This window comes from Pieris rapae, chromosome 13 (genome assembly GCF_905147795.1).
Source record: "Pieris rapae chromosome 13, ilPieRapa1.1, whole genome shotgun sequence".
Classification (NCBI taxonomy): Eukaryota; Metazoa; Arthropoda; class Insecta; order Lepidoptera; family Pieridae; genus Pieris; species Pieris rapae.
Genome location: NC_059521.1, coordinates 2,425,400 through 2,442,293, shown reverse-complemented (window position 1 = coordinate 2,442,293; position 16,894 = coordinate 2,425,400). Strand labels below are relative to the sequence as shown.

The 16,894-nt window shown below is 30.7% G+C and overlaps 1 protein-coding gene across 2 annotated transcripts in view; it reads left to right on the top strand.

Annotated features, from left to right (window-relative positions):
- The window catches only part of LOC111003729 (allatotropins-like), a 30,925-nt gene extending 24,166 nt beyond the window's left edge, over positions 1-6,759 (top strand). The window contains exons 3-8 of one of the 2 annotated variants that reach the window (XM_045630891.1): positions 7-126; positions 1,331-1,423; positions 1,531-1,626; positions 2,954-3,035; positions 5,502-5,589; positions 6,196-6,759. In XM_045630891.1, coding sequence (XP_045486847.1) covers positions 7-126; positions 1,331-1,423; positions 1,531-1,626; positions 2,954-3,035; positions 5,502-5,589; positions 6,196-6,240 — 524 coding nt within the window. In that variant the 3' untranslated portion in view covers positions 6,241-6,759. The remainder of the gene's footprint in view (positions 1-6; positions 127-1,330; positions 1,424-1,530; positions 1,627-2,953; positions 3,036-5,501; positions 5,590-6,195) is intronic. The other variant, XM_045630892.1, reaches the window with a different exon arrangement.
- Positions 6,760-16,894: the final 10,135 nt, after the last annotated feature.

Here is a 16,894-nt window from a genome sequence, read left to right as displayed (position 1 = left end):
CTTAAGGCGACGTGACACAACAAACAGCGTCACCACGAATGAATCGTGGTACTCCCACATTTAAAAGTCCCTCCGTGGGTATCGCCAGAGATTTTGGCAAAAGAACACCGGAACTGGATTCAGAAGGTATTCGAGAAGGCCTGAATGGACGGCAAATTGCGAAAAAGTGGATTTCGCTAACTCCATTTGGAAATGGTTAAATCGGCCAGTTTTTGTGTTGCTTAAAGGAAATCTAATTTTCATTTCATTCATTGCTTAGAATTGACTATGTTTCGGTGTAGCAAAAACTTTCATTAAATCGTGTTTAGAACCAAATGGATTGGTCTGCTTTGGAATTTATTTCAGCTTTTGACCGATACAACTCTGTTATACACGTACGTACGTACATCACTACACAATGATACTTACAGAATATCAACAATATTGACGTTTATATCGGTCCTTCTATGGAAACTTAATGCTGGTATTACACTAGAGAACTACCACTATTAATACAAACTCAGTTATTATACTGATTCAACGTATATAGTCTTTAACATAAAGGTCTCATTTGCCAGTTTCCTTCGAATTAAAATTATATACTTCAAGAAGCCATGCTTAAGAACACAATCTTTTGGTAGTAAATAATTTTCTAAATATTTTTGCATTTTGAAGTGAAACTTCTTTAGAATCGTTGTGATTTCAAACCGGATGCAACGAAAAAGCGACAGTAAAAAGAGACAGAAATATTAATTCATATGATTTAACGTGGGAGAAAATGAGATAGATAAACTTCTTTCGAATCGTCGTGATTTCAAACCGGATGCAGCGGTAAAGAGAGACAGAAACATCAATTCATCATATGATTTAACGTGGGAGAAAATGAGATAGCAGGCATTATACAGCCTCTCTTTACTGCCGCTTTTTCATTTGATCGAATTTCAAACTTTCGATGTTTTAGTTTTTCCCAAATTAAAAATTTAATATTAATTTAAACTTATAAATTAAAATTTATCATTAAAATATACTGTTTTAAAAGAACACACACATTTAGATAATGGAAAATGATTAATTTATATATGATTAATAATAAAAAAAATGTTTTTGAAGGTTTCACTTCTACCATGTGTGAATTGCACATATGTTTTTTTTTATAAAGAGACCAAACACTTGTTGTTTTGTCAAACAATTATATCAAATATATATATAAACTGTAGCAAAAGTTAAATATATATATTGAACAAAGCTGTTAAATTTATCTAAAATCCAAATACATCATATAATATATAATACTTACTGCAATAAACTCAATACAAATATACATACACTTACATACAATTTTTACACATAGGTTTCGAAGAAGTGCGGCCGACATTTATTCCCCATGTTAAACTTATGGTAGCAAGAAATTACGGAAAACGAGGCGATGAAATGAACGAGGAAGGTAACTTAAGGCTTTAAAAGCTTTGCTTCGAGATAATGCAAACTAGCTTGGGCTTATAAAAACTATGAATAATAAAAATATTTTCATGTATAATATAATTCTAACAGAGGAAGAAATAAGAGTATCCCGAGGTAGTTTCACACCAAATTCGAACGTACTTATCGCACGGGGTTATGGTAAAAGACAGGACGAAAATGGTGAAGGTAACACGATTACGATCAGCCAATATATGAAATCATATTTGATCGGAGCTTAGAATAAAGTGGGCTTTTGTTATTATTTTATATAAGGCATCGATCGTAAAGCCTCTGGGACGGGTGGACACGAACACACAGGAAAATGTTACAAACACTTACGTCACTCTATGACTGATAGCGACCTCTATAATTATTCACTGGAAGTGTATACATGTTAAGCCTTTTGCATATTTTGCTGTATTAACCAACCAAATGACAAACTGTCTAAGTGAACGCGTTAAAGTATTTTGAAGCTTCCTTGTTTAATTGTTTTATTGCGTTTTTAAGTTTTAGCTTTTAAGCTCAGCGTTACAGGCACATTGTGCTTTTTGGTGTTGAATCTTACTGAGCTTTACCTAAGACGAAGTATGAGCGTCAAAGGTGGTGAAAATCCGTTATTACTCAAGTCGCATTTTCAAATACTTTAAAAAAATTTTTTTTTAATTATTATTAAAAAAATATAACTTCGCGCTGAACCGCAGATTAAAAAGGGCATCTAAAACCTATTAAATGCGTCGTTTGTCTTTGTCCGTATATAAAATAATGTAGTATATACAACAAAATCAAATACTATTTATACGTGAGTAGTCTATCTAAAATAAACCTCCTCATTATATTACTACAATTTATTTAGAAAAAAAAAAGTTATCTGTGAAGAAACGAACCGTTACAGTCACTAGTAATACATGTTACGTTTATACCCGTATTTAATGGATTTGAAATATTTTTTATAACAAATGAAAATGCAACTTGATGTAATCTCAATTGAACGGGTACGTTGTCTTACCAGAAACTTCGAAATGACACGGAGTAGTTTGGATTCGTTTTGTGCTATTTACAAAATAAAGGGATTTTTATACTAAAATTATTGAATCTATAAGAATTTAATGACACAATTATTTCAAAATTAATTACAACATGGCTTACGAATAAAATCATAACATAATGTATTTAGTTGATTTAACATTGGAATCATAATAGATCTATATGTTTGAGCTAACGGCCGAAATATTAATTGTCTAAAATTCAATGGAAAAATCCTATATGAAATACCTGCTTAAGTTTCAGTCACCTATATCTAAGGAAAAAACTAAATCTTATAAAAAAATCATTTATTCATTTAGATAATATAATGTACACTTATGAACGTCAAAAAGAGAAATATACATTAAATGCTTCTAATCAATATAATATATCAACAATTCCTTTATTCTGTAGCATCCCCTCGGTTTTGTCCCGAGAGTGGTTTCTGATATAATCTTAATAGTGTAATTAATTCGTTAATATGTTTCAGTGTATGGGCTGGACAACTTTTGGGAAAATCTTGAGGCCATACAAGAAAAGGAGGCGCAAGATGATGAAAAAGTATTGGAAAGGTATAATTATAGTGTATTTTAATTGCAGAATAATACACAAATGTGTATCAGTGTTTAAAGTGTCGGGTACGATTTCGAGTCTAGACTTGCTTAATATGACGTCAAACACATTAGTTCTAGAACAGTCTCTGGATTTTTATACAACAGTATCTGGTATGACTTTGTTTCTATCGAAGTTATCGGGTATCAGTGATACGACCACCCGATTCCCTATTTTTAAGTATTTATTGAATATTCAATTAAAGTTATATAAGGAAAGTAAGTAAGGCCTTTCTAGCAATTGTTCGGACAACGAGAGCCTAAGATATTATTAGTATTTAATAGTCAGATAATGCATGTTGTAATACCAATGCGACATACCCTTTGCGTTTGAAAATAATAATGTAGGTACATATTTTTAGAAACATATTTTTATTTTATACATCTATCTCTTAATTTTCTCGCTATATGTATCTTTGAGAAATAAAGTAACTAAATAAATAGTACTAATTCTAAGCAATGAACTTTATGCAACTAAGTTTCAACGTAACAAACAAGATAAAAACGACAATCGGTCGACAATACTCATTAAAAAATAGTTTTAAATCTAAAAAAGATCTTACAAATGAACTGTAGGTTTTTTTTAAACAAAATCATTAGTTCAAATAATGATATATTGTTGCTAACGGTCTATTGGTGCTTATTTCTGATCATGCTATCCAAGAAAATCAAACTAATTTTTTATAAAAAAATAAGTATTATCAAATTTATGTACTTAAATAAGACCACAAATTTCAAAGAGCATAAGTTACGTCCGTAAATACCCCTAAACTTCGATAATAAACTTCTTTTAACATTGTATAAAAATAACGAGACCAAAAAGTTTTTAATGGCGTATCCTGTAAAACAATTACAAGCGATGTCAATACCGATTACCGATAAATATGTGTTCTAGAATCTATTAGAAATATCAAACATTACTCTTTGCAGTAAACGCTGTTGTCTATATATATTTTAAAAATATGACATCACATATTTAACACACTTACACATACACGTCAATTACATTAGAACTTAAGCGATATATGAAAGAAAAAAAGCAAGAAACGACCACAAAATAAAGAAAAAAAAATAAAAACTAAAACTAAAAGATAAAAATAACAGTCTATTGACGTTAAGACAAAATTACTTGATGTGTACAAAGAAAATAATCCAAAATTGTATTTTTTATTACATAGTAAATAATTTCATAAACACATTCATATTATAGTTATTTTACCTCAAAACAAAGTTAGAAATGTGATTGAATTCAATATAAACGTGAAAGGACTTATTTTCCTATAATACAGTACGACACAAAGGTATTGTCAAATTAACTTTGTAAATTGAATGATAAACATCTTTAGTGACGTCCATTCGTTGGGATCTGGGTATTGATATTTAAGTAGATAATGGGTTTTGGGTATTTTTATTCAATCACTGATTTCATTTACGATTAAAAACAAACCAACTAACAACATTTTTAGCCACTAGGGCAACGACGTAGACGTCATATTCACGAATTTGATTTCTTTTAGTGAGTACTATCTACAAAAAAAATATGGGCATCAAATCGATGGTCCATATTGGAAGGTTTATCCTAAAAGTAAAAATAGACGGTTTGTTTACCTATTTCAAACATTTCACAATTTTTTTTTTGTTTTAAATACTTAGACTTAACTCCTGCAGCGAAAATCACTTGGAGGTGTTCCAATCAAGGTCCACAGAGACATCTACATAATCAGTATCATCAAATTCATGCATATGATTTCAAAGTCCAACCCACCACTAGGCTAGGTTTAACACAACATAGATTTTTTAGTGTGTTAATTTTTTATTAAAAAGCAAGCGGGAAGGAGGCTCAACTGATGTTAAATCAGAAGGCTCGCAAGTGCATTGCCGGCCGGGCCTTGCCAGGCCTGTCTTAAGTTACATAAGTTACTAGACTTTTGTTATGCACAGTAGGCCGATCTATATGCTTGTAATCTGGGCCGTAGAAATTTTAGGCGCCTTTGTCTATTTTAAATAGAATATCTATTTTACGTTTCTCCTAGATTCTTATAAAAGTTGAATAAAGTATGTTTCGAAAGCCAATACGTTTTACAAATACAATTTGCCGCCAACATTGACATTAATGCTTGACAGTGATAATTAATCCGACACGTGTGAAAATATCTGCACAAAACAGATATAAAACGAATTCATAGCGCTGGTAGCAGCGTCGAAGAACAACCTATGTTCATTGTCTTTTTTAATATCCATTCAGTGAACTTCAACTTTAAATATTGATTGCCCACTGTTGTAAATAATATTTTGTAATATTTGTAATAAAGGAATTTGCAGTATTACCATGATTATAGCCTTTTTATTTTACATAAGAAATTTTATCGCTTGCGTAAATATTACCGTAGTATATATATAGTAATACTGTTTGTACTATTTTCACAGCATTCCATTGGACTGGTTTGTGAATGAGATGCAGAACAATCCGGACTTCACTCGATCCGTTGTACGAAAATTTATTGACCTTAATCAAGTAAGTAATGAACGTAAACTCCAAAAAAGGACAGATTCAAGTATAATAAATATTTATAAATATAAATATTTATAAATATAAATATTTTTATTAGTGATTGCGATAAGACTGACTTAATATATTCAAAGTCAAAGTCAAAATTCATTTATTCATACAGGTAACATAATGTACACTTATGAACGTCAAATAAAAATGAATCTAGTTTTACATTTACTGCCAGTTCTTATAATAATCATTAATTTTCCTTTATTCAATCATTATTCCTTCTTCAATTTATTAATAATCCTACATGGATAAACAACATCCAAAGGCTGTCTGGAGTTCCATAAATACTAAAGGCGGAGCAGATTGTTTTCTTTGTCTATTTATTTAACTCAGCGGCTAGCATTCCAAGCGTACATAAATATTTAATATCTCATTACAATTTAAAAAAATCGTGAGCAGAAGACATATTCTACAAAAATCTCGTACAGAAACAGTTGAGTTACAGAATACCGATGCAGGCTAAAGACCGGCTTGCACGAATTAATTATTATAACAGAGGCAGATCTGCCTTTGAGTTCGTGGACTTCCTACAAATTATTATATGTTTTTTTTACTTTTCAGGACGGCGAATTATCTGCGGACGAACTCCTGAGAAACGTGGCATAATCTTAATTATACTAAACTTTCGAATCTGTTAAAGTTAATTATGTTTGGAAACTTTACTTACTGTATTTAAATTTAGTACTGTGATAAATTATTTTTAAATTGCAACAAAAAATTGAAAAAAAAAAATGTTATCTTTGAAAATGGAATAAATCGCTTTGTAAATACATATAATAAATTGTCAATGGCGTAATCTTTGGTCAATTTGAATAGATATTCGATGTTTTATGGACGCCATTTTTAGAAATAATGTTATAATATATTTTTGTTGTGACGTAGATATTTTCTCATGTGTTTTTAAAATGGATGATGACGATAGAGACACAAGACTTAAAAGTAGTTACTGTTTTGTATTCTCTTCTAAATAACTTGGTTACCATAGGCTGGGTATAATTGAGTACTTTTAATTTATACTCTACATACATACATGTAGTTATGTTAAAATATATGATTGTATAGTACATTATATGTGCGGATATCCGACTGTCGAAATTTTGGAATAAAGATGTTGGGTATCGAAAATGTGTTTTCTTTAGAAATACAATCTTCATGTAGAAAAGAATAAGTTTAAAACGTATTTTTATTTTAATAATATGTAACATTAAAAATATTAAAAAAAAGAGGCGTGGGTTCAGATAGTATCTGTTTCATCATCATTTTTCAATATAATAGGCTAGTAGTTGACCAGCCTCCTATGCCTGACGCAGGCCTTCGACATTTTGTGTCAAAGGCAACCCTGTTTCCACACTTCACCGTTCATTGGTGCACAGAGATCAAACCTACGACCTCAGAGATATGAGTCGCACACTGAAGCCAAGAATCCAACACAGCTTCAAAAACAAATTTATACTCAATATTTCTTTGATTGATCAGTTTTCTATACAAAAATGCATGAAGCTTCTCTGATGTAGGCATAAAGGCGTGAGGAACAGAATAGCTACTACTATGTACGCGTTTTTTCTCCTGCCAGAATGTGCTTATCGAACGTAGGAAAAGAAAAAGCTCTTATGTTCAAATTTGCCGCCACGACTTCACGCCATTTGACAAACAAAACTCCAAGTTGTCTATTAAGAATTGACAATTCTGCCACAATATTTATAGTTAATAATTTGATCCATTCGGAAGCGAAGAAAGATTCACTGGCTATTTACACGAATCTAACCAATTGGTTAGATTCGTGTAAATTCGTGTCTATGGCTATGTCAATCTATTTAATTGTTGAGAAGGACCGTTTTTATAGAATTATTAATAAAAAAAGAGATAATTGACTCGAGTGCGTCAGTCCACAATATATAGTTATAAGATAAACAATCACGATTGTAACAATACTACTGAATGTTTTCCCAGAGGCTTTTATAGAAATAATAGCGATTGTACGGACAAATATTAATTATCACAATTAGCTTTAGTTTAGTGAGCGATAAAAGGATAACATCAAATAGATTGTTATGTGTTAATCATTTTAAAATAAGGTTTCACTCCTGCTAATTCGATAATATACAGTTAAATGTTGTAATTTGTTACCATGGTAACAAATAGATGAAATTGAAATATAACTCGCTCAAGACAGGTTTTTAATATTTAAATTTATTGTATCTATCGTTAAAGTGATAATATGAAATAAAATATTATTAATGACAGAAATATTGTTGTGACGAAATTGATTTAACGTTAGTCCCTACACTACGATGATGAGGATAATTTTTTACATTTCATATTTTAATATCTAATTTTTACACCAAACCAAATATATTTGTGTATAATAAAGAGTTTATTTCAATTCGAACCACTATTTCCTGTAATTAGCTCGTTGGAACAAACAAACAAGATCTTTGGCCCTCTTTTTTATGCTCAGGGCCCGATTTAAGGGAGGTCAACCGGGGTTACAACCCCATGGACTCCACAAAAGAGGGGCCACCACAATAGAGACTGAAAAAAAATGTTTGAAATTCCGACTAGCAAACAACTTTTCAATATACAGAATTTTATGGAAAAACTCGACTGAGAATTTTTTTTCATTTTAATTGGAAAATAATTGCAAGTTATGTTATATACCTACCGTATGCTTCATACTTATTTTAAGGAGTTAGTTTTCGTTTAGAATGTATTGTATTTTTATTATTAATAAAAATAAAATACTCATAAAATGTACGCTTCCTAAATATTAGCAATGAACGTATTAACCGTGCGAACGAATTAAATTTATTCGTGAAAGCTTAATTACTCTAATTGCATTCTTTTAAAGTACTGTTTCGTCTCATTCTGAGAAATTGTGTTTACGCTGTGCTGAAAAGAGACGGACAGTGAACAAATGAGATGAGTACTTTAGCTACAACGATGCTATTAAACTGTCTTATTTTTAACGAATTAAGTTATATATATCGTGTTGGGTTCATAATCTGGATATAATGGAGAGACTTTGTGCACACGCTGAAGGAACTGTGTGGAAACAAACCTTAGACATAAAAAATTCAATGGCGTCTGTCGGGCACAGAACACCTACTTTTAGAAAAAAAATAATTACGAAATAGATACAGAAATCTAAGGCCTATGTAATCGGCTGTAGCGAGGCAATAACAAAATATTTTTCACACATTTTTATACAATGTTCTGCAAATAGTACACAATTTTGATTGTCCATTTTGTGCAAATCAGATACGTGTTAGTACATTTACCGTTTGGTACAAATCACAAGGATTTTCGAGTTCCATTATCAAAGTAACTTTTGCATACATCTCGGATTTAAAAATAATATTGATTACAAATATAAAATTTTATCAACATCATCGTAAGGGTTAAAAGTCTTCTACATTCCGCTTCACAAGACAGTTTTGCGTACTGCGAGATTGATTCCGGGTCTTCCCTAAGAGATACGACAGGTAGGCTGACAACGCACTTTTTCTTAAATTAAAAAATAAATTAAAATAAAAAAGAATTGTTTTAATATGGAAGGCATGGGGTAATTGTTAACACTACACATTTAACTAATACCTTCCACTTGACTGTATTCAACGAAAAGCGGTTCAAAGATCAATCCCTCTCCGATCCGAAGATCAATTCAGAGGAGCTGTTCGTAATAATACCTGCAGCTGAGTTTCATCATCGCATGGAGACGCAGAAGACGAAATTCCACTCGTATCATCTCGACGTCCGTCGTTCCACAACTGAGCAGTTTTTGCAGCTCACCACAACTATGCGAAACCAGCTGCCCACTACAGTCTTTCCGTACCAATTCGACTTACGATCAAGAAAAGAGCGTACCAATTTCGAGTCGACTGTCATTGTACATGCACGGTGGTATGACTTGACATCAGGTGAGCTTCCTGCCCCTGTTCTATAAAATAATGAAACATACCTTTTCAACATGGACCACGCCCAAAGTCCTTAACACAAGTTAATCTGGTGCCTTCATAAACCTTATTTAGTAATTCTCATATACCTTATGAGCTCATAAAGGTGCTTACCGAACTTTTATACTTATAACGGTTAATATATAAATTATTATTAATATATATAATTTACTGCTCAAGTTATACGGCCATTGACCTTTTTGGTAGGAAGTAATGTGTACGTAGTTTCTGATGTTGAGGTAATTTCAATCGCGACAATAAACTATTTTTTATGATAAATTAAATAAATTCGTTTTTTTTATTTCAATATCCAGCCAGAACGTTTCTCTAGCTTTGCTTCATACAGTCCTTATGACGTATGTACCACGCCTGCAAACACGTAAACAAACTTTGAGTTCATTTATTTCATTTCATGGTAATGGTAATATCATAATTCAATTATTAATTACAAGTTATTATAATCTATAAGGCTTTTTAAAGTTATCATTTATACAGATAATATTTTTTTATATAATCAAAACAACTATTTTGCGGATATTGTAATGAGGCTTACAAATTTTGACATCCGCTTCATTAGGGTTTTGTTAAATAATTATTGTTCAATCATCGAACTCGGGACCTACAATCTTAATTGAATGAATAAGTGGGAAGATAAAGCCTGCAATCGTAAAATGAATAGCTAAATCATTAGTTAAATAGAGAGAAAACACATTAAGAATTAACACCAAATCTTGACCAAAAACATTTTTTTCGCATATTGAATTAGTAATAATACTTTTATAATCTTTCTATATTTAACTTAGCCGATAAATATGGTGTGATCGCGATTAAAACGAAAGCAAAATTTTATTGGAAATAAAAAGATTTTATTAGATGAATTGGCGTTTAAGCCACTGTAACATGGCCAAGTCTTCAAGGAAGAAGTTCTATACCTTCAAAGCTAAAAAACCAATAAAGTGAAAAGATTTTATTAAAAACCTTTTGATACACCATTGGTTCTTAAAGTGATTGGAAAGTATCGGTCGACTTCGAAGATTAAAAGACGGAAAACTTTAAAGTAACTAAACTATTAATTTAAACTTCTATACGTAAAAGTTTGTCATGTGTATTAACTTTTAAGACATACTCAATATGACAAGCTTGCGTGACACTTCGTAAGAATCATAACATATAATAAAACCGATTGAGCTGTCTCCGCCACTATCGACATATTTGTATATTCGCAGAGTGAATTCACAGTAGCGAGATTGTGTATATTATGTGTTTCATTTTATATATGTATGCTGTGCTGTATGTCACAGCGGGCTTGAGAGAGAGAGAGCGCCTGTATCTGAGCACTAAAGAATTTCTCGTTGATGTCCAGTGTAAAAAGAGATCACTTACACATGCGATTAAAGTAATAACTTAGAGGGCAACATACAAAATGGTAGGTATTTTCATTTATTTATTTAAATTTAAAAAAAAACAGTCGAACAAACATTGATTTTAATTTTTCTGTTTACAGTATCATCGTCCTATATTACAAGAAATTAATAAATAAATCAGTGAGCCAACATTTTTAGGCCTGGGCCTCAGATTTCTGTATCTGTAGCAGGATCATTTACAAATCTAATAGGGAGCCTCCTGTGCCTGACACAAGCCGTCGACTTTTTGGCTTTAGGGACAAGCCGATTTCTTACGATGACTTCCTTCACCGTTCGAGCGAAAGGCTATTATATTGGTGCACAGCCGGGGATAGAACCTTCGACATGTTGGGATGAGACTTATTTGCTGCAGTCACTAGACCACTGCTTTATATTACAATGATGTAGGTATATATGAGACATGATAATATATGGGGACATATTTTGAGAAACTAATTTACATAGGTCGCGAATATCATCAGGGTCAATGAACTGGAAAATACGATTTCAACCTTTTATTATATGAGTTACATGTTCATGAATCATTATTGTTATTCGTAGGTGAAATAAAAATACAATGAACTAGTGAATAAAATTACATAAGTAATTACAATAATATAATAAATACCCTAAAACTTGAATATAATATTGGTTTTAATTATGCCATATTCTTTAGACACATTTAACGTTTATTAGATGATATAATACTTGGAGTAAAATGTACGTAAATGTATTAACAATTAAATTATGAATTTAGACAGCTGTCATGTCAGTACCATTGACACAGATATATGAGAACCTAACTGTCTAAATTCATAATTTATTTTTATAGAACAGGGGGCAAATGGGCAGGAGGCTCACCTGATGTTAAAAAATTATTATTTACTTATCAACAGATGTTAAGAAACTAATCGATGGATATTGATACAAACTACAACAAAAACATGATTTCTGAGGTGGTTAAAGATTTCAGTAATGTGCAATATTGAAAGTATTCTAAGTATCCTTCTTTTTGATTAATTACGAAAATATGATTTTTAACAAAGACCGTGTGTTCATCATGGTTAGAGGCTTTACGGTAGGTATTTCTACAATACCTTTTTGTAGTTTAGAAATTAGAGCTGTATTGACTCGAAGCTCTTAGTGCAATTCAATGCTTCATTAAACTCACTCCATCTTTGTAACTCTAGCCCAACTTTGTTCACATTTAACTTTCAATAACTTCTGTAAACATTATCCTTAAACGTAGCTCCAACTATCCGTATAAGAAATAATTTACTTAAACATATTATCGTATTTATAGATATTTTATTATTCTTTAATAAAGGATAATTTAAATGATTATTTATAAAGGAAAACCTTTATAATATCTAATTTAGTTTACAATAGATAATATAACATAAGGTTTAATCTTTGGACTTAACTTTTTACGACATTATGTTAATGCTTCTATTATGTGACATAATAAAATTAATGACATTTGCATGCCAATTTATATATGGCGGATTGTACGGATTTTTATAATAATTCTATCTAATTGTATCTTAGCAAATGAACGATTTCATTTTATTTCAAAATAAATAAATGAATAATTTGCAAATCTATAAAACGTAGTACCATACTTATCCACATGAATAAGTTTTGAAATAAAATAAATGTGTACGTATTGATTGCTATCAGCTTTGTTAACTGAAAATTCAATCAGAGCGAACGATGTCACGCTTAGGTAAATACAGAACATTTACTATGTATAGTGTTTTTTAACTCGTTTGAATTTTTGTTAATAATGTTTAGGAGACCACGGATTATCTCTATTGATATTTATACAGGAAGTAAACATACATATTCTACGATGCGACGAACGAATGCGACTCCTGGATCGTTCTACGAACTCATCCGACGCAATCCAAATTTTCGAAATTATAACATTGAAATATCTTAAGTTTAATTTAAGTCTGGAAACCAAACCTTCCAAAAGGCAAAGGCCACTAAGGTACTTAAACCTTTTGGTATTAGGACCTTGGTGGAATATAATTGTCTTGGATAGAATCTTTATCTGCTTGCAATGATTATGCGTGCGTGATTCTTTGTAAGCAAGTAGTCATAAAAATACTACTATTATTATTCAAATTATTAGTTACGTATCGAGTGTCACGATCGCTTTGCCAGCGTTAATATAAGAAAGAGCCTGCAATTTGATTTTATATTATTTCTGCAGTAAATTAGATCATAAACGAACAACATGCGTGGCGTAATAAAAAAAACACTTCGTTATAATTTTAATTTCTAGTTGAAATTAATATGACACAAAATAAACAGTACAAAGTTATAGGCGTCAAATAAGTTTCACTCTCAGCTTTTCATGCGAAAGCAAAGTCTATTAATACAAAACAATGTGCTACATATAAAAATACCAACGCAGCATAAATTAAGCTTGACCGAAATATATAAGCCTCATAGAGCAACGAGTGCCGTTTCTTGTAACCATGACAGCATCTATATATCGTGGTTTTACTTGCTTTAGATACGTAATGACCTGTGTACTGTATTGATATAACAATGGTGAATTTTAGCATTACGAAAGCTTTATTACATTCATTATAAAAATGTTATATTATGGGTTCACAGATCACGTAATATTTAAGTCAGTCGTCATACAAGCATGGCACGACATGTCCAAAAATGCATTCATTTTATAATCTAAATTGCATTTGTTATCAAATTGTACTGGTGTGTTAAATACGAAAAACTATTTTTAACCTAAATGAAGGAAAATAAATACATTATTTAAAATATATTATGAACATAAATATTGTGTAAAATAACAAGCCACATGGAAAATTGGTAATACTATCCTACTTTGGATAAATTAATTTAAAATTAATTTTATCATAACCAAAATAATAAAGTTTTCGTTAATGTTACTTCTGTTTGTTGAAAGGATAATTTTTTTGCAATTAATGTAGATAAAGAATTTCGATTATTAGAAATCGTAATTATTACTTAGTCATTAAATAAAATGGAATTTTGCAAATTTATTTTTAAAATAGCTTTATATTATCACAGAACATTACGATATAGCCTAACTTAATACTAATGAGTAATTTAAGTCAAACCTAATTTATGAATACTTTTTATATTTTTTTATTCTTGTATTCTATTTTTACACTTACTACTAAGGCTAACGTCAACTAATACGAATTACTCATTCAAATAGCTTTGCCTTTTCAGTCTTCTCAATAGGCCTTTGGTGTCGAGAAGATGAAATAAGGAAAATTTAAGATTACATAAAGTAAATAAATGATATATATTATTGATTTGAAACTAGAATTTATAAGCTGTGCCGGTGCGTACCTGTTATAATACCACATAAATACTACTTCTTGGTGCTTTATCACTAGTGAGCGTCTCACTCTTCTACTGGAAGGTACAATTATAATAACAGTGGCATCAGGAATGACAATGCGAGTGACCTATTTACATACTTACGCTTCCCACTGCTTACATCCCTGTCCGATAAGGCTGAGTTTAAATGTAACAAAAGATTTAATATAACGTATAGGCAACCCTAATTTTTTTCCTATAATTTTTTATATCATATGTAATATGTACTGATGTCACAAAAAAGAAACAGTAATTTGACATTTTAAGCCGGAAAAGCCCACTTGTAATCATAGCCTCGTAGACGTCTACGAGCGTAGCATCATTCGTAGCGTTGTATAGTAAGAATTTTAATATCATTCAGAATTGGTGCACCTTTTCCCTCTTCAACGAACTATTTATAGCTTAAATTCTTATGAGAACGGCAAAAGGGAAGTCATTAAGAATTTTTATTGTTTGAACGCTTGTAAATTGTTTTCCCACTGAAGAATATCTTTCTATGAGCAAAAGTTCTACGTAATACGCGTCTGGAGAGGTATTTGCTAAGTTTTTCTTGTTTTAATTTTAAGCGCTTTTTAATTCAAATTATATTGTTTTATGTGACCCAAGTAAGACGAGAATATATTATTTTAACGTATGATCCACGGATGATGGATTCATTCCAAACGACTGGTTCACGAAATCTTAGCCTATAAGAAACACGGGTAATCCTTAAAGTTGTAATTTTCTCAGTGCTTATTTGTTAATGATGAAGATAAAACGATAAAAATCAATACAAGTTAATTTTCGCGTTACCTCTGATCTTTCCTCAAAATGTGCGGTTAGATAAACAACAAACTTTTTTGTATTTTCGATTATATTTAACGAGAATGGCATGCATATTAAATATACATAAATGCTGTCATGGAAATTTTTGTAAACTATTTAGGAGTTGGAATATTGTAAGGATAAATATGATTGTATATACACAAACATTGCCGTTTATACTATAAATGGGAATTGGGATGATTAATGCTAAGATTGAATTCAAAAGCTTCAGAAGTTTTAAGTAAAAAAAAATCCGTCTCGATGCATTCTCAATAAATGATGATGTATAAGAATCTTAAAACCAAACCAGGCTATTTTTTATTATTATTAGGTAACATTGATGTTTATTTAGGTACTATTTAGTATTCTAAGCCTCCTCCATTCTCGACAGAAGATATCTAAAAATGCATAAATATCGCGTTTAAATCGCAATTTGGAAGGATCAGAAAAAAGCTTCGATGTCGCACCATTAGTAGATAGTTTTTTAGTAGATTATGCATAGTTTACTTGTCGGTGGCATTACACATTTACCTTCGTTAAAAAGCATGATTAATAAATAAAGAAAATTCCATAAATAAAATCACTATACAGTAAACATTGTTTGAATTCAATTAATAAGGATATTGAATTTTCCCAAGTTCGAAAAACTTGAACATCCGTAGCGCCTTATGTTTCCTGAGAGTTTAAGTATTTTTGTAATATTGTCCTGGAGTATCTATTTACTTAGAGTATCAATTATGTTTTAAAGAGCTGTAAAGAGCAGTTAAACACAGACTAACAGACTCTAATTAGATTTTCTCGGCGCCCGAGCACTTTGCAATCACAATATTGACAATTTCCCTGGTATTGCTATTTACACACTACGTATCTATATATAGCCAATAATAATAAAATCTATAATCATATACAATATTTATGTCTTACTTTAATGATATCCGCTCGCAAACAATAACCCCACTCCATTGGCTTTTATTGGCCAAAAAAAAATCCGCTAATATTTTCTCTAAGATAGTTTGTCCATTTATCAGCCTTTATTATTCCGTACTCCTTTGTATTGTGTGTTGGCGTGTTATCAGTTTGTTGGTCTCAAAAACTGTTCCCACAATTGACATGCATAAGTTGGGACAGGTAGTATGTATTAGTTGAACAATTTTAATTTAGTTGAAGGTGAAGAACTCGATTTGTATTTTGGATTCAATAACATTCGACTTTATCGTAAGACTTTAAAAAATGCAGTTACATTATTCAGTTTTTCTTTAAATAAATAATGTATCCGATTTATTTTGTTCAACAAACTTATTAATTACTTAGTTATTACGTTTAATGTGTAGGTGTTTATTAAAGAGTGGTTGATGATAAATTATTACTCGAAAATTGCAATGTATCAACATTTTAGATTGCTTCAGGTATAACGCATGCATAATTATAACAAAAGGCTTTATAAAGAAGCTTTTCCTTTTTAAGCGTAATATTATTCATAGTATTCTAATGCGGTATCTCACATATGAAAGAAATGTAAAATACTTCGGGAGTATACTTTAATCGATATAATTAACAGTTGAGCGATTATCAACGTTTCAAAAGAAATTAGTACCATAAGTCAATGCATACAAATTTTATTGATTTTAATAAAATTATTACTAAAAACTAGATAGGGAAAAGACATAATTTTGCGATATCCATGAGATTTCTATTGTTTTTTTGATAGTATCTAGT